At 42.8% G+C, this 26443-nt stretch overlaps 1 protein-coding gene and 1 pseudogene across 6 annotated transcripts in view; both read right to left on the reverse strand.

The window, feature by feature from the left end:
- GNE (glucosamine (UDP-N-acetyl)-2-epimerase/N-acetylmannosamine kinase) overlaps positions 1-25258 on the reverse strand; it is a 67744-nt gene extending 42486 nt beyond the window's left edge. For 5 of the 6 annotated variants that reach the window (XR_003790759.1, XR_003790760.1, XR_003790761.1 and 2 more), the window contains exon 1: positions 25088-25258. Coding sequence is in view for 2 of the 6 variants with exons in the window: in XM_029202476.1 (XP_029058309.1) it covers positions 25088-25138 (51 nt within the window). In the remaining 4 variants the exon portion in view is untranslated. Of the gene's footprint in view, positions 1-1584; positions 1752-25087 lie in introns of those variants that run through there. The other variant, XM_029202475.1, reaches the window with a different exon arrangement.
- On the reverse strand, positions 17258-19928 carry LOC114883856 (annotated as a pseudogene).
- Positions 25259-26443: the final 1185 nt, after the last annotated feature.

Consider the following 26443-nt stretch of genomic DNA (forward strand, 5'->3'; position numbering starts at 1 on the left):
TTTTTTGTTTGTTTTTTGCGGTACACGGGCCTCTCACTGTTGTGGCCTCTCCCGTTGCGGAGCACAGGCTCCGGACGCGCAGGCTCAGCGGCCATGGCTCACGGGCCCAGCCGCTCCGCGGCATGTGGGATCTTCCCGGACCGGGGCACGAACGCGCGTCCCCTGCATCGGCAGGCGGACTCTCAACCACTGCGCCACCAGGGAAGCCCCCTTCTCAGCATATTTGAAATATTTTATTAAAAACAAGAAATCTTTTAAATGCACACTGAAGCTGCACTGTCCACAGTCCTTAAAGCCTAAAGCTCAGAAAGCAGATGGATTGGATATTTACATCCATTTCACTCAATTCCCTAATAGTTAGTAACCAGAGCCACTAAAACCAGAAAAATACCCGAAAAATACAACTTCACCTTGATCTCACTGGCAATCTCTGAGAAACCTGCATTCTCTCAACTCAAGACTGACCATTATTAATACTGACAAAAGGTGAGTGACCCTGTCCAGAAAAATAAATACTGTTGTCCCACTCAACTATAGAAAAAGACAAACACTTGGCTCAAGCAGTCTCTGAGCAGAGGAAACCATCAAAGTAAACAATTGCCAGGCACTGTGTTAAGAGCTTTACAAGCATTAACTCACTTCATCCTCACAGCCCTATCTTATTAGCCCCATTTCACAAATGAGCACAACGAGGTACAGTGAAAACCAATTTACTTGCCCCAAATCACAGTTAACAATTACCAGAACCAAACACCAAATCAGCATTCAAGGTAGTGCCCATATCCAGTGTTTGCCTGTGTCTGTTCATTTCATAAACACCCATGAGTGAGAACCTTCCTTATGCCTGGTCCTGCCAGGCACCATGGAAATGAAGGGAACATATGATGTATCACTCTCTTCCCTCAGTGCAGACGGGATGACACAGGAATCAGGAGGGTCTGAAATTCAGAACTCTATCCTGAGCTATACTCTGGTGTGACTTCTTCCTGAGCTCCCACAATCGGGTTACCCAGTTATCTCTAAATGCCAAGCTGTACCCCACCCCTCTTCTCCATCAGAATTCAAAAAAAAAAAAAACTTTTTCGTGCTTTTTTACAAGTGTGCTCCGGATTGGACGGAAAATAAACGCATATCAAGCTTCCAAGAAAGCCCAGACTCAGAATACAGTCAGGGTGGGGCGCAGACCCTCAAGATGATCTTTCAGTCCAACCCTTTACACCCCGGGGCCACTTGTCCGTCACGGAGCTCTCCGCCCTCTCCTGCACACCTCCGTGACGGGATGCTTGCTATCTTTCAGGACAGCCGGTGGGATGGAGTGCAGCTGGCCTCCCTCTAACACCCCGCGCCCCACTCCCGGTTATTCGCCCGGGGTCCACACTCAACCCGTCTGCTCCACGGGCCAAAGGCTGAGCCCACATAGGAACTAAAGAGCGGCCCTGGCGTGCTGGCCCGCGGGAGACAGAGCCAGGCCCGGGTCGGGTGCGGAGCCTCTAGCCGGGGAGCTGAGGCCTCGGGGTGCGGGACCGGAGGCTGCGCTCCCCGAGCCCGCCTCCCCTGCGTCCCCGGCGGGCGCGCGGTTCTCACCAGGCGCCGATCCGCCGTTCCTCCCGCGTCGCCGCTGCCGCTGCCGCTGCCGCTGCCGCCGCCGCCGCCAGGCCTCGTGGACAAGAGCTGAGCGCCGCGCCGGAAAGCAGGCCGGCGTGAGACCGCCCCCTTGGCTTCCGCCACTCGGCCCCGCGGGCGATGACGCGCCTCGACCCCAACCCCGCACACCCCGCGCGCCCTGCGTTCCCACCCGAATCTGCCGACGTGCCTTACGTGAGCGGGGACGAATTCTGCGATTGGCTGTGCGAGGAGGCCGGGGCGGGGTGGCGCCTTCCGTGGTCGTGGCACAGCCCCGGGCGGCCTGCCAGTGTCCCGCCCCTGAGGGGCTCGTTTGCCTGCCACGCGAAAGTTCGGAAGCCGAGCGCCGCACGAGGCAATTGTTTTGGCCTTGGGCCCGAGGTGCAATTTCTTAACGCTTTCCAGCCACGCAGTCATTTCATAGGCATGACCAAAACAATACGGTCGTCTGGGGGTCGACCCAGAGCCCTGTCCTGAGTGAAGCTGTGCCACTCCAGAACCGTGTCTGCTAGAGGGCTCAGTGGAGTGCTGATGATGACCCAGGCAAGGCAGAGACCAGCTGATCCTTATAATGAGCTCAGCCTCGGCCTCCCCTGCTGGGTGCCTCCCCTACATGGCACCCAGGCCTTCCTGCTCCAGGGAGGAGCACAGAGGTGGCCAAGAAACTGTCGGGAAAGGCCTCACACAGCTCCTGATGAAGACTTTCTAATGATCGTTTCGAATTCCTAGTCACCATTGACAAGAAGCTTTGAATTGGTGATACAGAACATTAAAATATTTTTTTTACAACCATTAAAGAATTTATCGCAGGCGAAACTATTTAAACAGCCTAACAATTCACTGACGGTTCTTGCTATAAAGTGAACTTCAAGTCCAATCAAACTTTTGCACTTGATGTATTTCAGTTAATGATGCTTTAATTTGCAGAATAGTTGTGAACTGTTAGTTCCCCTGCAGCTAGCTTGGAGCCACCAAAAGATCATATCAGCCACAAAAGGACAGACATTAAGGCGTTTCGTGCAAGGAAGTGCCAGGAGATTTCTTTTTTTAAATATCACTTTGGCTGTTCTGTGGAGAAGGGATTGGGTGAGAGTCAAGAATGGTAGCAGTGGAAAAAAAAAAGCCTCTGAAAGATACACACACACACACACACACACATACACGTACACATACAAACAACCTGGTACCACTGATTGCATCTGGAAGGGCTGGGAGGAGATAGACTTTTCACTGAATTCCTACTTATATCTTTTGTATTATATGCACACATTCCATATTAAAGAGAATAAAATAAAAGTAATTGTAAAAAAATGGTGGCAGTGAAACTCATTTGAAGTGGATCGATATGATATTTAGTTTGGAAGTAGAATTGTTGCAACTTCATTATAGATTGGGTATGAGACGATGACAGAGAAAATGAAGGAAACAAGGTTGACTTCCAGATGTCTGGCATTAGTAGTTGGGTGATTGGTGCCATTTACCAAGATGAGAAAAGCTGAAGGAGTGATCAGGTTTGGGGAGTTAAAAAATAAAGGTTTAATTTGTGATGTTAGGTTTGAGATGCCTATGAGATAGCCACATGAAGCTATTAGATAGGCAATAAGGTATATGATTCTGGACACAGATTCACCAGACTCCAGATGGTGTATTAGTTTCCTACTGCTGCTGTAACAAATTACATAAAACTTAGTGGCTTAAAAATACAATTGTATTATCTTCCAGTTCTGGAGGTTAGGAGTCTGAAATGGGTTTTGAGGGACTAAAATCAAAGAAGCAGTGTAGATATCATCACAAGAAAAAAATTTTATAACTATGTGTGGTGATCAATGTTAACTAGATTTATTGTGGTGATCATTTCATAAGATATACATATGTCAAACCCTTGTGTTGTACACCTGAACCTAATATATATGTCAATTATATCTCAATTAAAAAAAACAAAGGTATCAGTAGTTTTGTCTTCCTTAGGCTGCAGGGGAGAATCTGCTTCCTTGCCTTTTCCGTTTTCTAGAGGCTACCCACATTCCTTGCCTTATGCTCTTTCTGACATCTGCTTCCCTTGTCACATCTCCTTCTCTGACTCTCCTGCCTGCCTCTTTTACTTAAAAAGACCCTTATAATTTATTACATTGGATCCACTCAGATAGATCAGGATAATCTTCCCATCTTAGAATCCTTAATTCAATCACACCTGCAAAGACTCTTTTGGTATGTAAGGAAACATATTCACAGGTTCTGGGGATTAGGACACGGATATCGTTAGAAAGCTATTATTTTGTCTACCACAAGTGATATTGAAAGTCCCAGACGGGGGACTTCCCTGGTGGTCCAGTTGTTAAGCATCCACCTTACAATGCAGGCGACGTGGGTTTGATCCCTGGTCTGGGAACTAAGATCCCACATGCTGTGGGGCAACTAAGCCTGCGCACTCTAGAGCCCGCACAACACATTTAGAGAGCACAAATGCTACTACTACCTAGCCCGCGTGCTCTGGAGCCCGCGAGCCACAACTAGAGAGAAGCCTGTGCACCAAAACGAATAAATAAATAAATAAATGTGAAAACAAAACAACAAAAAAAATAGAAAGTCCCAGAAGATGTTCAATATGGGAATGTTGCTTTTAAAGTTACATGGCATACCACCAAGTATCCAGAATAGAACATTAATTTTTTCCTCTTGAAAGTGAATAAAAAATTTCAAAACAGTGTTAATGTTCAGTTTTTATCTAGGGGCTTATTACATGGGTATGTGTAGTTTGTAAAAATTCATATTGTCCACCTAAGATATGTGCACTTTTTTGTATGTATATTGTAAGTATAATATGTTTCTAAAACACTTAATGCTTGGGCTTCCCTGGTGGCACAGTGGTTGAGAGTCTGCCTGCTGATGCAGGGGACACGGGTTCGTTGCCCCAGTCCGGGAAGATCCCACATGCCGCGAAGCGGCTGGGCCTGTGAGCCATGGCCGCTGAGCCTGTGCTCCGCAACGGGAGAGGCCACAACAGTGAGAGACCCGCGTAATGCAAAAAAAAAAAAAAAAGAAAAAAAATCTAAAATACTTAATGCTTAAGATTATAGCTAGGAAAATAATAACTAGAAATATAAATACTTGTAATAATAGGAAATACAATTTTGAGAATTTGTACACTTATTAAGCCACTTGGAGATTTTGTGTTTGTTTGACCAATATTGAGAATTTTATATTTCCATATATAGTTGAATGGTTCTGTGTTCATAGAATCATTTAACTCAAAATAAAGTGACCCCTTTTTAGGATTTTCTCCTATGTTCTCTTCAGATGAAGCTGTAGCAAGGAGCTGTAGGGGGCATTTTCTCCTTTTTTTTTTTTTTTTTTTCCGGTACACGGGCCTCTCACTGTTGTGGCCTCTCCCGTTGCGGAGCACAGGCTCCGGACGCGCAGGCTCAGCGGCCATGGCTCACGGGCCCTGCCACTCCGCGGAATGTGGGATTTTCCCGGACCCGGAGCACGAACCCGTGTCCCCTGCATTGGCAGGCAGACTCTCAACCACTGCGCCCCCAGGGAAGGCCTCTCCTGACTTTTTAAGATCACTTTTCTATGGGTAAATATTACAATTCTGGATCTCTGTTACTTTGCTAGTTAACAGTATGAATACATATCAAAAATCTCAAGCCATTAAGTTTTAATTTTTTTTACTTTAAATAATAATTTGCTGACTTTTTCCGAGTTTTACTGAGTTATAACTGACATACAGCACTGTATAAGTTTAAGGTGTACAATACAATGATTTGATTTACATACATCATGAAATGATGACCACAATAGGTTTAGTGAACATCCATCATCTCACATAGATGCAAAACTAAAGAAATAGAAAAAAATACATTTTTCCTTGTGATGAGAACTCTTAGGACTTACTCTTCTAACAACTTTCATTTATAACATACAACAGTGTTAATTATATTTATCATGTTGTACATTACATCTCTAGTACTTATTTATCCTGTAACTAGAAGTTTATACCTTTTGACTGTCTTCATTTAATTTCCCCTCCCCTCACCACTGGTAGTCATAAATTTGATCTCTTTTTCTGTGAGTTGGTTGGTTGGTTTGTTTTTGAAGGATAATTGAATTATAACACTATGTTAGTTCCTGATATACAACATAGTGATTCAATATTGCTATACATTTCAAAACGATCACCATGATAAGTCTAGTTGTCATCTGTCACCATACAAAGATATTACCTAATTATTGACTATATTCCTCATGCTGTATATTTCATACCTTGACTCATTTATTTTGTAACTGAAAGTTTGTACCTCTTAATCTTCCCTCACTTATTTCTCTCCTCCCCCTAGCCCCCTTCACTCTGGCAACACCTGTTTGTTCTCTGTATCTATGACTGTTTCTGTTTTGTTACGTTTGTTCATTTGTTTTTTGTTTTTTTTAGAGAAATTCCTTTATTTGGATGTTTTTGGTATTTAGATTCCTGGATAATCTTCTATTGTATTTTTCTATTTCTTCTTCTGTCTTTTCAGTGAGATTTTGGGGTGTGAAAAGATGTTCAGTCCGCTGTTTCAAAATGGAAAAATGTTGTTTTTTATTTTTTAAATTTTAAAAAATATTTATTTATTTATTTATTTAATTTATTTATTTTTATTTTAGTTGCGGCAGGTGGGCTCTTCGTTGCGACACAGGCTTCTCTCTAGTTGTGGTACATGGGTTCCAGAGTGCATGGGCTCACTTTCATTTGTTTTTTAGATTCTACAATAAGTGAAATTATGCAATATTTGTCTTTCTCTGTCTGACTTATATCACTTAGCATAACACCCTCTGATCCATTCATGTTGTCACAAATGGTAAAATGTTATTCTTTTTTTTGTGGCTGAGTAATAGTCCTGTGTGTGTGTGTGTGTGTGTGTGTGTGTGTGTGTGTATCACATCTTCTTAATCATTCATCTTTTGATGGGCACTTAGGTTGTTTCCATATCTTGGCTATTGTAAATAATGTTGCAATGAATATAGGGGTGCATATAGCTTTTCTAATTAGTGTTTTCATTTTCTTCAGATAAATATACAGAAGTAGAGTTTCTGGATCATATGGTAGCTCTATTTTTAATTTTTTGAGAAACCTCCTTACTGTTTTCCATAGTGGCTGCACCAATTTACATTCCCACCAAAAGTGCATGAGGGTTCCCTTTTCTCCACATCCTGGCCAACAGTTGTTATTTGTTATCTTTTATATAATAACCATTCTGACAGATGTGAGGTGATATCTCATTGTGGTCTTGATTTGCATTTCCCTGATGATAAGTGAAGCTCAGCATCCTTTTCACATGCCTGTTTGCTATCTGTATGTTTTCTTTGGAAAAATGTCCATCCAGGATCTCTGGCCATTTTAAAATTGGGTTGTTTGTTCTTCGATGTTGAGTTGTATGAGTTCTTTGTGTATTTTGGATATTAATCCCTTATTGAATATATCATTTGCAAATAGGTTCTCCCATTCAGTAGATGGCCTTTTAATTTTGCTGATAGTTTCCTTCACTGTGCAAAACTTTATAGTTTGATGTAGTTCCATTTTTAAATTTTTGCTTTTGTTGCCGTTGCCTGGAGATATATGAAAAAAACCCGTATTGCTAAGACCAATGTCAAAGAGAGTACTGCCTATTTTTCTTTCAGGAGTTTATGGTTTCAGGTCTTACATTTAAGTCTTTAATCCATTTTGAGTTTATTTTTTATATGGTATGAGAAAGTAGTCCCGTTTGATTCTTCTGCATGTAGTTGCCCAATTTTCTCAACACCATTTATTGAAGAGATTGTTTTTCTCCATCATATATTCTTGTCTCCTTTGTCATAGACTAATTGCCCATATAAGAGTGGGTTCATGGACTTTCCTGGCAGTGCAGTGGTTAGGTCTTTGTCTTCCAGTGCAGGGGATGTGGGTTTGATCCTGGTCGGGGAGCTAAAATCTCACATGCCTAGCGGCCAAAAAACCAAAACATAAAACAGAAGCAATACTGTAACAAATTCAATAAAGACTTTAAAAATGGTCCACATCAAAAAGATCTTGAGGGCTTCCCTGGTGGCGCAGTGGCTAAGAATCTGCCTGCCGGGATCCCTGGTGGCGCAGTGGTTGAGAGTCCGCCTGCCCATGCAGGGGACACGGGTTTGGGACACGGGTTCGTGCCCCGGTCCAGGAGGATCCCACGTGCCATGGAGCAGCTGGGCCCGTGAGCCATGGCCGCTGGGCCTGCGGGTCCGGAGCCTGTGCTCCGCAACGGGAGAGGCCACAACAGTGAGAGGCCCGCATAACGCAAAAAAAACAAAAAAACAAAAAAAAACAATCCGCCTGCCAATGCAGGGGACGTGGGTTCGAGCCCTGGTCCAGGAAGATCCCACATGCCGTGGAGCAGCTAAGCCTGTGTGCCACAACTACTGAGCCTGCATGCCACAACTACTGAAGCCCATGCACCTAGATAGAGCCCATGCTCTGCAACAAGAGAAGCCACCGCAATGAGAAGCCTGCACACTGCAATGAAGAGTAGCCCCCGCTCACCGGAACTAGAGAGAGCCCACGCACAGCAACGAAGACCCAACACAGCCATAAATAAATAAATAAATAAATAAATTTGTTTATTTTTTTAAAAATCTTAAAAAAAAAAGAGTGAGTTCATTTCTGGGCTCTCTTTTTGGTTCCATTGATCTATATGTCTGTTTTTATATGCCAGTACCATACTGTTTTGATTATTGTAGCTTTGTAGTATAGTCTGAAGTCAGGGAGCATGATTCCTCCAGCTTTGTTCTTTCTCAAGATTATTTTGGCTATTTTGTGTTTGTATTTTTGTGTTTCCATACAAATTTTAGAAGTTTTTGTTCTAGTTGTGTGACAAATACCATTGGTATTTTGGTAGGGATTGCATTGAATTTATATATTGCCTTGGGTAGTATGGTCCTTTTAACAGTATTCTTCCAGGGAATTCCCTGGCGATCCAGTGGTTAGGACTCTGTGCTTCCACTGCAGAGGGCACATGTTCGATTCCTGGTTGGGGAACTAAGATCCTGCATGCTGTGTGGCACAGCCAAAAAAAAAAAATCCAATCCATGAACACAGTGTGTCTTTCCATCTGTGTCGTCTTCAATTTCTTTCATCAGTGTCTTATCAAGTACAGGTCTTTTACCTACTTAGGTAGGTTTATTGCTAGGTGTTTTATTCTTTTTGATGTGATGGTAAATGGGATTGTTTTCCTTAATTTCTCTTTCTGATAGTTTGCTGTTCACATATAGAATTGCAACAGATTTCTGTATATTAATCTTGTATCCTGAAACTTTACCAAATTCATTGATGAGCTTTAGTAGTTTTCTGGTGGTGCCTTTAGGATTTTCTATGTATAGTACCATGTTGTCTGAAAATAGTGACAGTTTTACTTCTTCCTTTCCAATTTGGCTTCCTTTTATTTCTTTTTCCTGTCTGATTTATGTGGCTAGAACTTCCAATACTATGTTAAATAAAAGTGGTGAGAATGGGCATCCTTCTCTTGTTCCCGATCTTAGAGGAAATGCTTTCAGCTTTTCACCACGTGTATGATGTTAGCTGTGGGTTTGTCTTATATGGCCTTTATTATGTTGAGGTAGATTCCCTTTATATCCACTTTCTGGAGAGTTTTTATCATAAATGGATGTTGAATTTTGTCAAAAGCTTTTTCTGCATCTATTGAGATAATCATATGATTTTTATTCTTCAGTTTGTTAATGTAGTGTATCATATTGATTGATTTGCAGATCTTGAACCATCCTGGGATAAATCCCACTTGATCATGGTGTATAATCCTTTTAATATATTGTTGAATTTGGTTTGGTTTGCTAATATTTGGCTTGCTGATATTTTGTTGAGGAGTTTTGCATCTATGTTTATCAGTGATATTGGCCTGTAATTTTCTTTTTTGTGATATCTTTGTCTGGTATTGGTATCAGGGTGATGCTGGCCTCACAGAATGAGTTCAGGAGTGTTGCTTCCTCTTCAATTTTTTGAAATAGCTTGGGAGGACAGATGTTAACTCTTCTCTAAATGTTTGGTAGAATTCAGCTGTGAAAACATCTGGCCCTGGACTTTTGTTTGTTGGAATTTTTTTAAATTGCTGATTCAATTTCATTACTGGTAATTGGTCTGTTCATATTTTCTATTTCTTCCCGATTCAATCTTGGGAGACTGTACACTTCTAGGTTGTCCATTTTATTGGCATATAATTGTTCATAGTAATCTCTTATGATCCTTTGTATTTCTATGGTGTTGATTGTAAATTCTCTGTTTTCATTTCTGATTCTATTGACTTGGGTTCTTTTTTTTTTTTTCCTTGATGAAACAGCTAACAGCTTATTGATTTTGTTTATCTTTTCAAAGAATGAGCTCTTAGTTTTTATTAATATTTTCTATTGTTTTTTAGTCTGTATTTCATTTATTTCTGCTTAAATCCTTATGATCTCTTTCCTTCTACTAACTTTGGGTGTTGTTTGATCTTTAGTTCATTTAGGTCTAAGTTTAGGTTGTTTATTTGAGATTTTTCTTGTTTCCTGAGGTAAGCTTTTATCAGCATAACCTTCCCTCTTAGAAATGCTTTTGCTGCATCTTGTAGATTTTGGGTCATTGTGTTTTCATTTTCATTTTTCTCCAGATTTTTTTTTTTATTTCTTCAATTTCTTCAGTGAGCCATTCGTTGTTTAGTAGTATTTGTTTAGTCTCCATTTGTTTGTGTTTTTTTGTACTTATTTTCTTACAGTTGATTTCTAGTCTCATAGGTTTGTGATCAGAAAGAGGCTTGATATAACTTCAATCTTCTTAAACTTACTGAGACTCGTTTTGTGGCCTAGCATATGATCTACCCTGGAGAACATTCCATGTGCACTTGAAAAGAATATGTATTCTGCAGCTTTTGGATGAAATGTTCTATGTATATCTATTAAGTCCACCTAGTCTAATGTGTTGTTTAAGGCCAGTGTTTCCTTATTGATTTTCTCCCTGGAAGAGCTGTCCATTGCTATCTGTGGGTTGTTGAAGTCCCCTATTATTGTTTTACTGTCAATTTCTCCCTTTATGTCTATTAATATTTGCTCTTTGTATTTAAATGCTCCTGTGCTGGGACTTCCCTGGTGGCACAGTGGTTAAGAATCTGCCTGCCAGTGCAGGGGACATGGGTTCAAGCCCTGGTCTGGGAAGATCCCACATGACACGGAGCAACTAAGCCCATGCACCACAATTCCTGAGCCTGTGCTCTAGAGCCGGCTAGCCACAACTACTGAGCCCATGCGCCACAACAACTGAAGCCCACGCGCCTACAGCCCATGCTCTGCAACAAGAGAAGCCACCGCAATGAGAAGCCTGTGCACAGCAATGAAGAGTAGCCCCCACTCACTGCAACTACAGAAAGCCCATATGCAGCAACGAAGACCCAACACAGCCAAAAATAAATAAAATAATAAATAAATAAATTTTAAAATAAATAAGTAAATACATGCTCCTGTGCTGAGTCCATATATATTTACAATTGTTATATCTTCTCGTTGGATTGATCCCTTGATCATTATATAATGTCTTTCTTTGTCTCTTGTTACGATATTTGTTTTAAGATCTATTTGGTCTGATATAAATATTGCTACCTCAGCTTTATTTTTGTTTCTATTTGTATAAAATACCTTTTTCCATCCCCTCACTTTCAGTCTGTGTGTGTCTTTAGATCTTAACTGAGTCTTTTGTAGGCAGCATATATGTGGGTCTTGTTTTTGTAGCCGTTCTATGTCTTTGATTGGAGCATTTAGTCCATTTACATTTAAAGTAGTTATTTGCCTTTACTGATGAGCTTTTTCATTTTGTAATTTTCATGTTCCTAGTGTGGCCTTCTCTTTTTTTGCTCAGAGAAGTCCCTTTAACATTTCTTGTAACACTGGTTTGGTGATGCCGAACTCTTTTAACTTTTGCTTGTCTGTAAAACTTTTGATCTCTCCATCAAATCTGAATGAGAGTCTTGCTGGGTGGAGTATTCTTGGTTGTAGGTTTTTCCTTTTCATCATTTTAAATATATTGTGTCACTCCCTTCTGGCCTGCAGAGTTTCTGCTGAAAAGCCAGCTGATAGCCTTACAGGAGTTCCTTTGTATGTAACTTGCTGCTTTTCCCTTGCTGCTTTTAATATTTTCTATTTATCTTTAATTTTCACCATTTTAATTACAATGTGTCTTGGTGTGGTTCTCTTTCAGTCGATCATGTTGAGACTCACTGTGCTCCCTGGATCTGGATGTCTATTTCCCTTTCCCAGGAAGGGACGTTTTCAGCTATTATGACTTCAAATATTTCTCTGCCCCCTTCTCTCTCTCTTCTCCTTCTGGAACCCCTATTATGTGAATGTTAGTATGCTTGATGTTGTCCCAGAGGTTTCTTAAACTGTCCTCATTTCTTTTTATTATTTTTTTCAGTTCAGTTTCAGTAATTTCAGACAGTAATTACTCTATCTTCCAAATCACTGATCTGTTCCTCTATATTATCTAATCTACTGTTGATTCCTTCTAGTATATTTTTAATTTCAGTTATTGAATTGTTCACTTCTGTTTGGTTCTTCTTTATATTTTCTAACTCTTTGTTAAAAACTTCTAACTTCTCACTCTTTTCATTCATTCTTCTCCCAAGTTCTTCAAGCATCTTTTTTTCCCCCACAGCAACTAACGATATTTATTTAGTACTCATTTTATATTTTCACAGTTCTCAGAATTTTTTCATTTAATCCTCACCAAAAATCCACAGAGAGAGGTTCTGATTTTATGCACATTTTCAGATGAGAAAACTGAAACTCAGAGAGGATAAGTTAACTTGGTAGAATCACCCAGCCAGGAAGTGGCTTAACTGGTATTCAGATCTGGGACCTCTGACTTCAAAACTCAAATTTATTCAGTTTCCTCCTAAGGAAGCATTTCTAAGCTTAGCCAGAGCACACTGAGGGAGGCAGGTATCATCCTGCGCTCAGGAGACCAAGGAAGCTGTAGAGCCAGATCCAATTAATTAGCACAGCTTCCTCCCCACCTGTGGTTCTGTCAATAGCCACCTCTCCAGGCAACCATTGACCCCTCTGTCCGGCCCCTCCTACTTTCCTTTATACCTTCCCTGAGACCAGAGGAAGGCCTTACAAGGTGATATGATTTTCTGTGAATAACATTCCCACAAGATAGGAGCCACCTGCAGGATGTTTCAAGGGTCTTACAGGATGAGAGAGAGAGAAGGAGGCTCTTCTTTGAGCATCTTTATGATCATTGCCTTGAACTCTCTATCAAGTAGATTTGCTTATCTGCACTTCACTTAGTTCTTCTTTGGAAGTTTTTTTCTTTTCCTTTATTTGGAATATATTTCTCTGTTGCCTCATTTTGTCTAATTTCCTGTTTTTTATTTAGTTGGTTGGTTATGTTTCCCAATCTTGGAGAAGTGGCCTTATGCAGGACACGTCCTATGGGTCCTGGCAGCACACTCTCCTGTGGTTACCAGAGCTTCTTGCTTTAGGGGTGCCCTCTTATGTGGGCTGCTTGGGACCTTCTGTTGTGGTTGGCTGACTACTGTGGGCATGCTGGTAGGTGTTGCTGGTCGTCATTCCAGTTGGTTGTAAGGGTCTGTTTTGTTCAGTCTGGGTCTTGGCATGGCTGACTGCACAGCCAGGGGTGTCCTGGTCCTGGTGCCAGCTCACCAGTGGGCAGGCCTGGGTCATGAGGCAACTGTCTACAGATCCCGCCTGGGGGTCCCAGGGATAGTGCTAGCCCATTGGTCGGTGGAGCTCGGTCCCAGAGTGGCTGAATGCTGGGCTGGGGGTCCCGGAGCTAGTGTTGGCCTACTGATGGGCGGGGCTGTGGCCCAGGAGTGTCCTGGGGCTGGTGTGGGACGCTGGTGGGTAGGGCTGCTTCTTGATATGGCTGGCTGAGGGTCCCAGGTGACCCAGCGCTGGTGATGGCTCACTGTTAGGTGGGGCCGGACCCTAACATGGATGGCTGAGGGGCCCAAAGTGTCCCGGAGCTACTTTTGGCCTCCCATTGGTCAGGGCCAGGATCCAGGGCATCCTGGAGTGACGCTGGCCTGCTAATGGGTGGGTGTGGTTTTGACATGGCTGGCAGTGGGTCTGTGTGGTCCTGGGGTTTGGTCAGCCCACTGGTGGGTGGGGTTTGGGCCCAGGGGGTCCCAGGGCCGATGCCCATCCACTAGTGGGCAAGGCCAGGCCCTGGGGCTACTGCTAGCCCACTAATGGGTGGAGATGGGTCCTGGGGTCTCTGACTGAGGGGCTGGAGGTTCCAGAGCTGGTGTAGGCCCACTAGTTGGGTGGGGCTGGGTCCTGAGCCATCTGGTAGGTGAGGGTGTGTCCTGGGGCAGGGCTGGGGCCTCAGGGGGTCCTTTCTGCTGGTGGGTGAGGTCGTGTCCCTGCCCATCTGGGGCACCTGGCCTGGGGCATCCTAGGAGGATGCTGACTGGCTGGTGGGCAGGTAGGTTCCAGCACTAATAAGCTAGAGGGAGGATTCCAGTGGTGCTTACCAGTGCCAGTGTCCTCATGGTGGGTTGAACTCCCAAAAATGGCGGCTGCTGGCATCTATGTCCCCAGGGTGAATTTCAGTTGCCTCCTGCCTCTTCAGGAGGCTCTCCAAGGTCAGCAAGTGGGTTTGATCCAGCCTCCTTTCAAATTACTGCTTCTTCCCTGGGTCTTGGAGTGTGTGAGATTTTGTGTGTGCCGTTTAAGAGTGGGGTCTCTATTTCCCACAGACCTCTGGGTCTCCCTACACTGGCCTTCAAAGCCAAATGTTCCAGGGGCTTGTCTCCCCAGTGCAGGATCCCTGGGATGGGAAGCCCAGTGTGGGGCTTGGACCCCTTGCTTTTGCGGGAGAACTTCTGCAATTGTAATTATCCTCCCATTCACGTGTCACCTACCTGGTGGGCATGAGTCTTGACTAATTGCATCTCTGTCCCTTCTGCCCTTCTCATTGTGGTTCCTTCTTTGTAACTGTCAGCTCTTAAAAGACCTTTTTTGCTAGTCTTCAGGTTGCTCTCATGGATACTTTGACTATAAATAGTTGCAATTTTGGTGTGCCTCTGGGAGGAGGTGAGCTCAGGGTCTTTCTGCTCCACCATCTTGGCCACTCCTCAAGTCATTAAGTTTTGTTCATTTGGTTTGATTGCCTTTGGCTTTAATCTGAGGGCTGTGCAGGCTGCAAAAAAAGTACTGATGGCTTTGTAGTATAATAAAATCAGATTTTAAAAAAATTAGCAAACAACTTCTTGCAAACAAAGCAAGGCAGTTACCTTGATATTGTTGGCAGATTACTGAAGATGTATATTCCTATTGGGCCTAATGCATATTTCAGATGATGTGTAAAGGCAGGTGTTCGTTTTAAAGACCAAACGAAGCAGCCAAATCTCTGTTTCTTTCTTCTTTCTTCAGTTTTACAGGTCGGTGTTTTTCTCTAGGTTGTAGCTATGTATCTTTCTCATGTTTTCACCCAACATTGGAAAGATGAGCTACTGGCTTTCCAAGTCCTCAGATGTTTCCAAAGCATGCCCATTTTGTTATGGGTGACCCCGTCTCCTCTTGGCAAGTAATTCTATAGAATTACTCCATAAGCAGAATTATAACTTCAAGTATTTAGGGCACAATTAAACTGACAAAGAGTCCTAGACTTTGAGAGATCATCTAATCCAACCTTCTCATTAAAGGAAGGGACCTCTTTACAGCATCCCTGACAGATATTCATCTGGCCACTCTGGGGACATTTCTTCTAACAGGGACTTGTCTTGCTCTTTAACTTGGTGATTTAATTATAAAGTACTCTGCCACTCTACAAATTCTCCCTGCATATTAGTGGCCTACTTTTCTGAACACTATGTTCACTCAGTACTCTAAACCATCTTAAGATGCAGACTCTATCACTCCCATTTTATTGATAGAAAAACTGAGGCACGGAAAGAAAAGTTCCCTAAGGTCAAACAACTATTAAGCAGAAGAGCCCAGCCCTTGATCCCACATGCTTAGCCTGTATTTCCTCTCTATACTAAACAGAACCCTCACACATTATGACAGAAACCTATCTTCAGGTTGATCTTGATTGTCAATTTTTGGGTAAGTTGTTCCACTAGTTAAGAATTCATATAACTCTTCTACTATCCAGCCCACATCTCTCTGAACTGCACATAATGGTCTTAGGAAATTTTAAAAGATGTCTTCTTTAAGATGAACATATATGTCTATGACATTCTCCTGATGTACTAGTTTGATAAAGCCTTCAAAAAAGAAAATGAGATCAGTTTGCCACAACTATTTTTAGAAAAATAAACTTATTAAAATATAACAAAGAAACTTGCACATAAGAAGCACGGGTTGAATTTTGAATTTTCATGAAGTGAACACACCTGGATAACTACCACTAAGATAAAGAAAACATTACCAGTATCCATGGGCTGCCTACCCAAGGGCTGCCTATTCATGACCCATGACAAAACCTGGCACCAAGGCTACGCTTAGTAATAGACACAATGGTAATTAACGAAGCATGTTAAATTAGCTCTCTGAAGCATTTAGACTGTGGAATACAAAGAGGATTGGCCAGTTGGGAAATGAGGGCCCATTAAAAACAGAGACACAGATATGTTATGAGAGGTTGAACAGGTGGACCATAGGGTGAGAATCCAGTCTCTGACTTGCCTTGGATCCTGAACAACTCTCTGACTCCAAACTATGTGTGTCCTTAAAATAAATCCTCTTTTTCTTAAGGTTCCCCGTTCCTTGTCATCAGAAGATACTAACACCAAAACCGTAAGCCACAAAGAATCCCCAACCTCATAATTTCAATTCCCCACTTGAACCAACTGGTAGTGGCTGCCTGGAGAACTGTGGAAAATGACTCTGAGGCTGAGTTCAATGGAAAAGAGTATTGTGGTGTCTGCCACGCGGGCTTTTTTTTTCTTTTCTTTTTTGTTTTTGGTGGGGGCGGGGGTGTGTGTGGAAGAGAGGCAGGGATGGTGCCATGAACTTGCTATTCCTGTTCTTAGCCCATATGATGAAGAAATCAATAGACGGAAAAAACTGAGTAATTAATCACCATATTAAGCTGGATATTCCAGTTTAATAAATATCCTTCCCTTAGCTGTTCCCCTTGCCCCACTCTATATCTCAGCCACAACATTTTTATTTTTTTCTTTTTATTCTAATTATTTGTTAGAAATAACACATTCTGAACTGAAATGAACTTACCATCATTTCAAGTGTGTACTGGTTACAACTTAGCAAACATCCTTTTCAGGATGGGGTCATTTTATAAAGAAGATGGACTGTCCAGTGGAATGATTTTATTTTATCAATAAAAGTGAGACTTTTAAATGCCTTTATTATCATTGTACTGTATGATATAGACTATCATTTTGTATCACATTATTCAAGATAAATTTCAGAAGCATCGGAGCCTCGCACACCTATGAGTATCTCAGAGCCAACTAGGCATGAACAGAGGAAGTAATACAATTGCTTTTGTTAATGTTCTCATGCAACAGGCGGAGGCAGTCAATGTTAGACCTGGTAAAACACATCTAGCTCTAGGTGAAATCTGAGAGAAGATGCAGCAACAAGAAAGCAGCACCGACTGAGCATGCTCCTATTCAGGCAGAGACAGGAAGGGAGTGGACGTACTGTAGAAGATGGCCATTATGTAGTTTTGGCAGGGATCACCAGTAAACTCATTTGGGCACTTGCACAAGTATCTTGAGGGGTTTGAAAGGTCTTTCACCATGAAGCACTTGCCTAAATTCACACAGAAAGTTTTCTCCTGGCACGCTTGACAAGATGGCTTGTCCCAGTGGTAGATGTAGATGTGGATGAAGAAGTATTTGCTCCTTCTGTTGATACTGATATTCTAATGGGAGACTCTGAAGACACACACGTTGTCTCAGTTGAGGCTGGCATGCCAGTGATGATCTCATTTGAGTCCACAATGGTGATATTGGCAGAGGCACTGTCATTTCCTAATTTGCTGATCACTTTGCACATACATTCTCCAGAAACAGCCAGTGATGCTTTGTTAATGCGAAGTTCTCACTTCCCTGGCCTTTTTTTGTATCTTGATGTTTTGTGGTTCGTTCTTTGGGTTTAATTCATTCCCATTCTTGAACCATTTGAATTTGAGAGAGGAGTATTCAGAACTGGTCTCTCACCGAAGCACTAGTTTCGAATCTGCTGCAGACTTCTGACTTTTCATCTCTTCCAAACGGGGAGGCAAGGCGCACCGCTTGCACAGCACCCAGCAGACCTCCTTCTTGGGGTTCCGGCCTGTCTCAAGAGGCGGGAAGGATGCTCGGAAGGCGGCCGGTGAGCGGCCGCTGCTGTTGGCATCGGGCTCCATGAAGAAGATGTACCTGCTGTCCTCCTTGAGCCGCCCGCAGGAGGGGAACGCGGGGTGGCCCCAGGCGCCCAGGTGCACGCTGAGCAGCGAGCGAGTCCTTCTTCAAGCTGCCGGCTTTCACCACCCACACCTGGTGCACCTTCACCAGATAGGGCGCCTCGTCTCTGGGCTCGGCGGCGCGGGGCCCGTGGGCCAGGAGGGCATGGTGCCGGGCCCACGGCTGGCGGCTGGCGCTCACCTCCCCGCGCCCCTGCCTCGCCCGCCGCCCCCTTCCTGTCGAGTGCCCCCCTGCTGCCGCCGCGGCGGGTGCGCATTTCCCTCCATCACCACCGCGGCGCGCTGAGCCAGCTCCTGCACCGAGCCCACGCTGGACGGGGACGCCTAGCACACTGAGGCCCCCGCGGGAGCCGCCTCCTCGCCGGCGGCCGCCCCCCGGCGCCACGGCCGCGGTCCACAGCAGCGGCAGCGGCGGGGCCGGGGCGCGGGGCCGGGGCGCGTGACCCAGTGACCGGTCGTCCCGGAGCGGTGCGGGGCGCGTCGCCGTCTCAGGGTGCGAGGTGCGTGCGGGCTCCTGGCTGTCGGTTCGGACTCTCCAGCCACAACATGTTTAACGGCCAGTCTCTTGAGCATATAAAGAGGTAAGGCACATCTTACAAACCAGATATCACTGCATAAGCCAGATGTTTTACAGCCTAACCAAGTCATATGGGCACTTCCCCACAAGAGAGAGAATTGCTCCTGTTACATGAGGAGGCTTCACTACACAGAGGGGAAAGCACTTCTGTTCCTCTTGGGAGACGCATGTGAGGATTAAGTTTACATTAGCTGAAAATAATTCAGTAACAATCTAAATTGTATGCGTCAACTTCAGGTTTGTAAGAGCATGAGATTGAAAGATATGCTTACAAACGTCCTGATTAAGATACTCGTGACAAGAAGAGAAGCCTTTTTGAAATTTGTATTTTGGGATCATATATCACAATTCATATTCCCAATTACTAATCATGTCAGCCAATCAGCTTTTTAGAGCTCCTGTGATGGTGAGACATGCCTGTGCTAGCTCTCTCCCAATTATAGAAGAAAACTACAAAAAAATTCAATGACTATGTGTTTGTTTCTGTGAAATACTGCCCTTCATTGGACAATTTTTAAATGTATTTTTATGGGCTATGAAAGTATCACATTTTAAACCAACAAATAATTTTATTTCTTATCTGTCTGCTAGGGAAATAAGGTAAACCAGAGAGAACTAAGTCATCCCTGACTAATAGGGGTTCAGAAAGTTTAACTGGCACAGCTATTCCAGCTGAACTGGTAAAGTGCTAAAAACTAGTTTGCCTTTAACTTTGACTCTGTTATAAAAAGTTGGGTCAACAAAATTACATTCTTAATTAACTGCTCATGAGAGAGCTAGGTGGGAAGTACGTTCTTTTGGACTTTATAGGATCTGGCTAAGATTAACTGCACATGATACGAGCAACAAGCCTTTGGAGAAATTTCATGATTGCTCGACAAAGGCTGAGGAACCAGCCAAGGTACTGGTCCAGACCTCCTGGAGCTGAGGAACAGCCCACAGTTAGTAGTCAGCATCCAGCTAAGGCTGAAGGTGGGGGCCCAAGTGAACATTGCTTTGGAATACTGCAGTGGGCTTCTTCACGCCAGTGTGAAGGCTTAAGGCACACCCAAATGCACATGACGAGCACCCATAACTCCTAAGCGTGAATATAAGGCTTCAACCTCCCTCTTCTCGTGGCTTTCATGCCCCTACTGTGGAGTGAATCTAATTCAACCTTTCAGATCATTTCTGGTTTTCTTCCTTACCCTGCTTGCTGTCTCGAAACGTGGGTACTCCCTTGCAATTACACCTCTGCCCCGGTTCTCTACGTGCTTGACCTTTCAGAATGTCATTCACTCTCAGACCTTCCATTCCGACTTGTGTGTAGCTAATTCCTTGGATAATAGATCCAAGATCTATTATCTAGAAAGATCTAGCCTGATCTTTTTTCCTAGTTCTAAGCCCATATCTTCAACTGTCTATTAGATATTTCCTCACCTCCAACTCAATACATAAAATTTAGTTTGGTTCTTTTACCTCTTGACTTCCCCATTTCTTTTAATGGTACCAACTTGGCACTTTCATTCAGACTCAAAACCATGGAGTCATATTTTAATCTTCTCTCTCTTTTAACATCCAAATTCTCAAATTCTTCAAGATTTGTTTTTTCTTGTTGCATCTACTTTTCCCTTCTCATTCCCACCATCACCACCTTAGTTCAGATCTTCATCTTATTTCCTTAATTCTAAGATGCCTACATTTTTGTAATTTTACATACCTAAAAATAAAGATTTGTTTTATAATCAGTGTATACGTTTAATGTGAGTTTTTTATTACAAAAATCTATCATGTTGGGCTTCCCTCGTGGCACAGTGGTTGAGAATCTGCCTGCTAACGCAGGGGACACGGGTTTGAGCCCTGGTCTGGGAGGATCCCACATGCCGCGGAGCAGCTAGGCCCATGAGCCACAACTACTGAGCCTGCGCGTCTGGAGCCTGTGCTCCGCAACAAGAGAGGCCGCGATAGTGAGAGGCCCGTGCACCGCGATGAAGAGTGGCCCCCGCTTGCCACAACTAGAGAAAGCCCTTGCACAGAAATGAAGACCCAACACAGCAAAAATAAATTAATTAATAAACTCCTACCCCCAACATCTTCAAAAAAAAAAAAAATCTATCATGTCAATAGTCTTAGAATCAAAATCTATGGCATCTCAGACCCAGATGACTGCTTCTACTTGTTCTTCTGGCCTGCATTCCCTTGCTTTTCTAATCTGTCCTGTACACTATTGCCTGATTAATCTCCTTAAAAGACTGCATTCATTGTGTCCAGTGGTTAAGACTCCACATTTCCGCTGCAGGGGCATGGGTTCATCCCTGGTGGAGAACTAAGATCCCACATGACGTGCGGCGCAGCAAAAACAAAAACAGAAACAAACAACTTCAGTGGTTCCCATTCCCTGATAGGTAAAGTATGCAAGTATTCCTAGGGGATCAAGCTGGGCATCGAAGGGACACCACAATCACACCCTGACGTCTTCCTGTCCTTACCAACATTATTCCCCTACCCAGATCTTTCTGCCGTGAACACATCCTCGTCTGCCTCTGTTTGTGTCATTCCCCGCAATTAGAAGGCTATTCCTCCTGCTACGTACACCCTACTCAGGCTTCAAGTCCTATGTCTGTTGTGAAACGTTATCTGAACACCCTATCCCGAAGTAATCTCTTCCTCCTCTAAATCCCTGTAGGACTTGTCTTGACTACTTATTTCACACTTATTATTAATTATCTGGTATCTTTGAATGTCTGTATATGTTTATGAGTGTAAAGCAATGAATCCGATGTTTTATAATGAACGGGAAAAAATCAATCACATTAGTTCACATTCTATATGTCTTATTTCTCTCATCAGATCATAAATTCCTTGCAGTTAGCTCTATTAGGTATACTTGTCTCCCTTGAATTGTGATTTATTTAAGCAATATAGTCTACTAAGCACTGAGTTCAATGGGGGGATCACACCTCTCATCAGAGAGGCACTGCTACCCCTATTCTTTTCTCTATGGCTGGTCCAAATCACTTATATTCAACTTCTCCCGTCTGCCCTCCTCCAGCACCCAAGCTTATGATCGTAGTAGCACAAGACTTGCTCAGGCTTTAGAGTGAATCAAGCGTCAAGGAGCGGGTGAGTTGAAGAACAAGGAGAAACTTTGCGGTGTTCTAAGACAGATGTGTGGAGGCAGAAGGTCACTGCAATGCAGCGAAGGTGAGGGGGCAAGGCCAGGTTGGCAGGGGCCTCGCATGACGTCATGCTAAGGAGGTCAGACCTTCTTTCTCCTCACTGGAATTGGGAGATTTTTTTAACCAGTGGAGGGACGTGAGCAGATTTGCTTTCTTAGAGTTGTGGAGGTGGACTGGGAAGAGGAGGAGAGACTAGAAGAAGGTAGGCCAGTTAGGAATCCTATTTCAGGACCTGGATACAGTGGCAGCTGTGGTGGTGGGAATGAAAAGCAAGAGGATGGAATCAAAAGAAGGTGGAGAAAGAATGGACAGAACTTGATGACAGAGATGAGACCGGAGGGATGACGATGGAAGAGAATGAGTGACAGAGGTTTCCACTTCAGTCTAGGCGTGGCTCCAGTGCTATTCCCTGAAATAGAAGAGAAGCAGGTTGGGGAGGGGCTGGAGTAGGTGAGAAGACAGTGAGACCTGATTTGCATATGTTGAATTTGTAACCTCTAAAGGACATTTGCATGAGATTGGGGACATGGAGACAGATATGGGTTGGAGAGACAGACTTGTGGTAGGCACAACTCACTCAATAAAATGTATATCTGTCTTGAAATACCCTGCTCACTCTTAGCCTGAGGCATCCAACTACATTTCTTGTCCTACCTGTTTCACCAGATTTTTATAATGTTCCTGGCTCCCAGTTTGTTATACTTTTACTCTTGGCCAGTTCAGAACTCTTTTTATAATATTTTACGTATAGTAGTTATCTAAGTCTTAGACAATCAGACTCTTAGACATTACTTAATTTAATTTCATAGACAGTGAAGTTCTGTGGAAGCTCAGGGACTTCAGGTTACTGCACTTTATGTTAAACATTCCATGGTGTTTCCTGGCCATGTTCCCCCTTTTCCAGCTCACTTCCTCCAACTGCTCATGCACATAATCTTTTCTGCCCTCCAGCTTCTATGCTCTCAACCCCTTCTTTACACTTTTGGTCACTGCTTTATTCTTAAAACTTTCTCTTTTTTTTTTTAATTAATTAATTTATTTTTGGCTGCGTTGGGTCTTCATTGCCATGTGCAGGCTTTCTCTAGTTGCAGTGAGCGGGGGCTACTCTGCTGCGGTGCGCGGGCTTCTCATTGCGGTGGCTTCTCTTGTTGCAGAGCACGGGCTCTAGGTGTGCAGGCTTCAGTAGTTGTGGCGCATTGGCTTAGCTGCTCCGCGGCATGTGGGATCTTCCCAGACCAGGGCTCGAACCCATGTCCCCTGCATTGGTAGGAGGATTCTTAACCACTGCGCCAGTGGGGAAGCCCAAAACTTTCTTTTTCCTGAGCTTCATGACATCTCCCGATTTCCCGCCTACCTCCAACCTCTCTGGCTGCTATACTTCCCCAAATGCCCACTTAAAAGTTAATGTTTCCTAGGATTCCCTATTAAGCCTTCCCTTCATCTCATTTTAGTACACACTTAGTGTGACCTCATCCACTTCCGTGGCTTAACAAACAACCACTAATATTATTTCTAAATCTGAATGTCTAGCCCAGTCTTCTCAGTCCAAACCCAAATATCCAGCTCTTTTTAGGACACCTTTATTCGGATGTGTTCCACGGGCATTTCAAATCAACTTGCCACAGTGAATTTTCCTCTTCTTCCTCTTCTGTATTGGTGATGGTATCATCACCCTCCCAGTAACCTGTGAGCCATCCCTGACTTCTCCTCCTTTCTCTTTCAAACTCAGTCTGCCAGGAAATCCTGCCTATTTTACATTTTAAATGAGCATTTTCCTAGATGAGAACACAGTGTGGTTGAAGATAACAAAAAGGGAGTGAGACTAGCCTGGTGGGAGAAGTTTTGTTGAGAAATATTGGGGAAAATGGTTGGATTATTAAGTGGGAGAGTACCTTGGAAGGTAACGTTAAGGCCGCACAGAGTATTTCAGAGTTGATGTGGTTGGAGAACCACCAAACATTAGGCAGATGGATGAAATGGTAATTTCAAGGTGCATTTTTTAAAAAGTCAGTCACTTGAAAAAAGGGAGTCAGAGCAACTATTACCTTTGTAACTAGGAGACAACCATTTCTTACACTTCATTGACGACATGAGGAAAAAAACCCGAAGAAGTTACAACTAGAAGCTCAGAAAATCTGACCCTGAATTTAAATGAAGTACAAGTGCTACTAAAAAATAAAAATAATAAGTTCTCTTTGAAGAAGATAAATTGAAATTACGCATTAGTGATATAACTAGAAGTAGACTGTGTTGAAAATAAGTGCAAGAATGACATCATTTGATTGAAAAGTGCTTATAAGCCAATTCCTTAACTGTAAATAATTTTAAAATTGAATACATATAGACATCTTTTAAAAAAATCACCAGGCTTCCTTGATGGGGCAGTGGTTAAGAATCCACCTGCCAGTGCAGGGGACACGGGTTCGAGCCCTGGTCCAGGAAGATCCCACATGCCGCGGATCAACTAAGCCCGTGCGCCACAACTCCTGAGCCTGTGCTCTAGAGCCGGCGAGCCACAACTACTGAGCCCACATGCCACAATTACTGAAGCCTGTGTGCCTAGAGCCCGAGCTCAGCAACAAGAGAAGCCACCGCAATGAGAAGCTTGCACACTGCAACGAAGAGTAGCCCCCGCTCACCACAACTAGAGAAAGCCCATGCGCAGCCACGAAGACCCAATGCAGCCAAAAATAAATACATAAAATAAATAAATTTTTAAAAACTCACCAAATTGAAATGTAATGATGATTTCCTAAAACATCTGGATTTCCATATGACTCAATAAAAATTTTAGGCTAAATAAACTCTGTTATAATATAATACACTATATGACATATTTATATATTGATAAACATGGTAATTTCCATTTAATTTGGCTTAGATACTAATTAACTCAAAATAAATGCACTCCCCTCACCAATGTAGTAAGTCAATAGGTAAATAGCTGGGAGAAAAAGTACTCCAAGCCAGGCAGCTCTGTATGTTTCAGAAGCAAAGGAAAAAATAAAAACAGTCGCAGTAAACATTGCACTTCTGGAAATAAACTACATTTATGAAGCAGAAGATTCAAAAAGTAAAAGCTAACCCTCTTTATGTGGTGAAAGCATCACTGAGAAACAAATAGCACCCAGAGAGTGACTACCAGTAGTTAGCAGTAAAAAAAATGACATTAGAAAAAAATGGCAGATGTGACAGATTTAAAACCAGAGCTTTCCTCTTACTCCTTGTCATTTTCTCCTTTTTACCTGATTGCAATTTCAATGATAAAGGTCTATTGATTGCTAAGTTACTTACATGAGGGCCTGGAAAGCACAACACTCGGTGAGGATACACATTGATTTCCATCCTGTGGCACAAGCTCCGTACCTCGTGTTGTTTGAAGCAATGAGGAGGGCAGCTATTTGTTCTCTTGGTTTAGCTGCCACAGAGCAGTGATAAATAGGCATCTGATTTCCAGACTAAATCTTCAGCCCCCGCTCTCTGAAAAGGAAGAAAAAAAAAAGGTGACTCTAAACTCTTCCTGTATTTCTGGACAGTAGCTTGAAAGTAGGACAGTCAGTGTCTGAGTGATACTTTCCGGTCTTTGATACACAATTCTACCTGACAATTTTATTTTCCACCAGAAAAATTATTTTCTTCTGAGTTTCTTGAAGGTAGAAACAAAAATCTACAATCAAAATCTCAATAGTCCTTTTCACATTGTTTTCACACAGGTTCATTTAAAACATTTATTGATATGCTACTTAGAGGAAAGAACTAAAAGAGATTAAACTAGAGGATTTAAGGTTCTTTAATAGTCACAGGCCTCAACATACTTAGAACCCTTAGTTTCATGAGATTGAAGGAAAAATCAATATTGTTGCACTTTAACTAAGCTACATTAGGATAGAAAACTGTTGCTACATTTTATAAAGGAGGAACCTTATACTTTTGGTGCTCAGGGACCCCACAGCCAGATTGGTGGCAAGGGATATAGGCTGATAATCTGCTTATTTTGATTTCATTGATATATGTTCATTTGAACACATCACCATCCTAGCCTTTTATACCACATAACGTTACATTCTACTTAAGGAAAGCTAAAATTAAAAGTGATCCATTTTCTACTGTATAGCACAGGGAATTCTGCTCAATATTATGTAACAACCTAAATGGGAAAAGAATTTGAAAAAGAACAGATACATGTAATGTGTATAACTGAATCACTTTGCTGTATACCTGAAACTATCACAACATTGTTAATCAAGTATACCCCAATATAAAAAAAAAGTTAAAAAAAAAAGAGTAATCCATTTTTGGGAATTCCCTGGTGGTCCAGTTTTTAGGACTCGGTGCTTTCACTGCGGGGGCCGGGGTTCAATCCCTGATGGGGGAACTTAGATCCCACAAGCCTCTTGGACAAAACAAAACAAAACAAAACAAAACCATTTTTAGGAAGAGAACATGCTATACTGCCGTTTTTAAAAACTAATGAACAGAATGGGGAGCATATAGCCTAGCATAGGCTAACACAGGCTGGCACAGGCTGAACTAGCACAGGCTGGCACAAACCAAAATATGAAATTGATTTAAAGAATCCTAAATAAAATATTAGTAAATAAAATCTAACTATGTATGAAAAGAATAATACCTAAATGACCAAATAATGTT

This window comes from Monodon monoceros, unplaced genomic scaffold (assembly GCF_005190385.1).
Source record: "Monodon monoceros isolate NGI ecotype Baffin Bay Population unplaced genomic scaffold, NGI_Narwhal_1 Super_Scaffold_5, whole genome shotgun sequence".
Classification (NCBI taxonomy): domain Eukaryota; kingdom Metazoa; phylum Chordata; class Mammalia; order Artiodactyla; family Monodontidae; genus Monodon; species Monodon monoceros.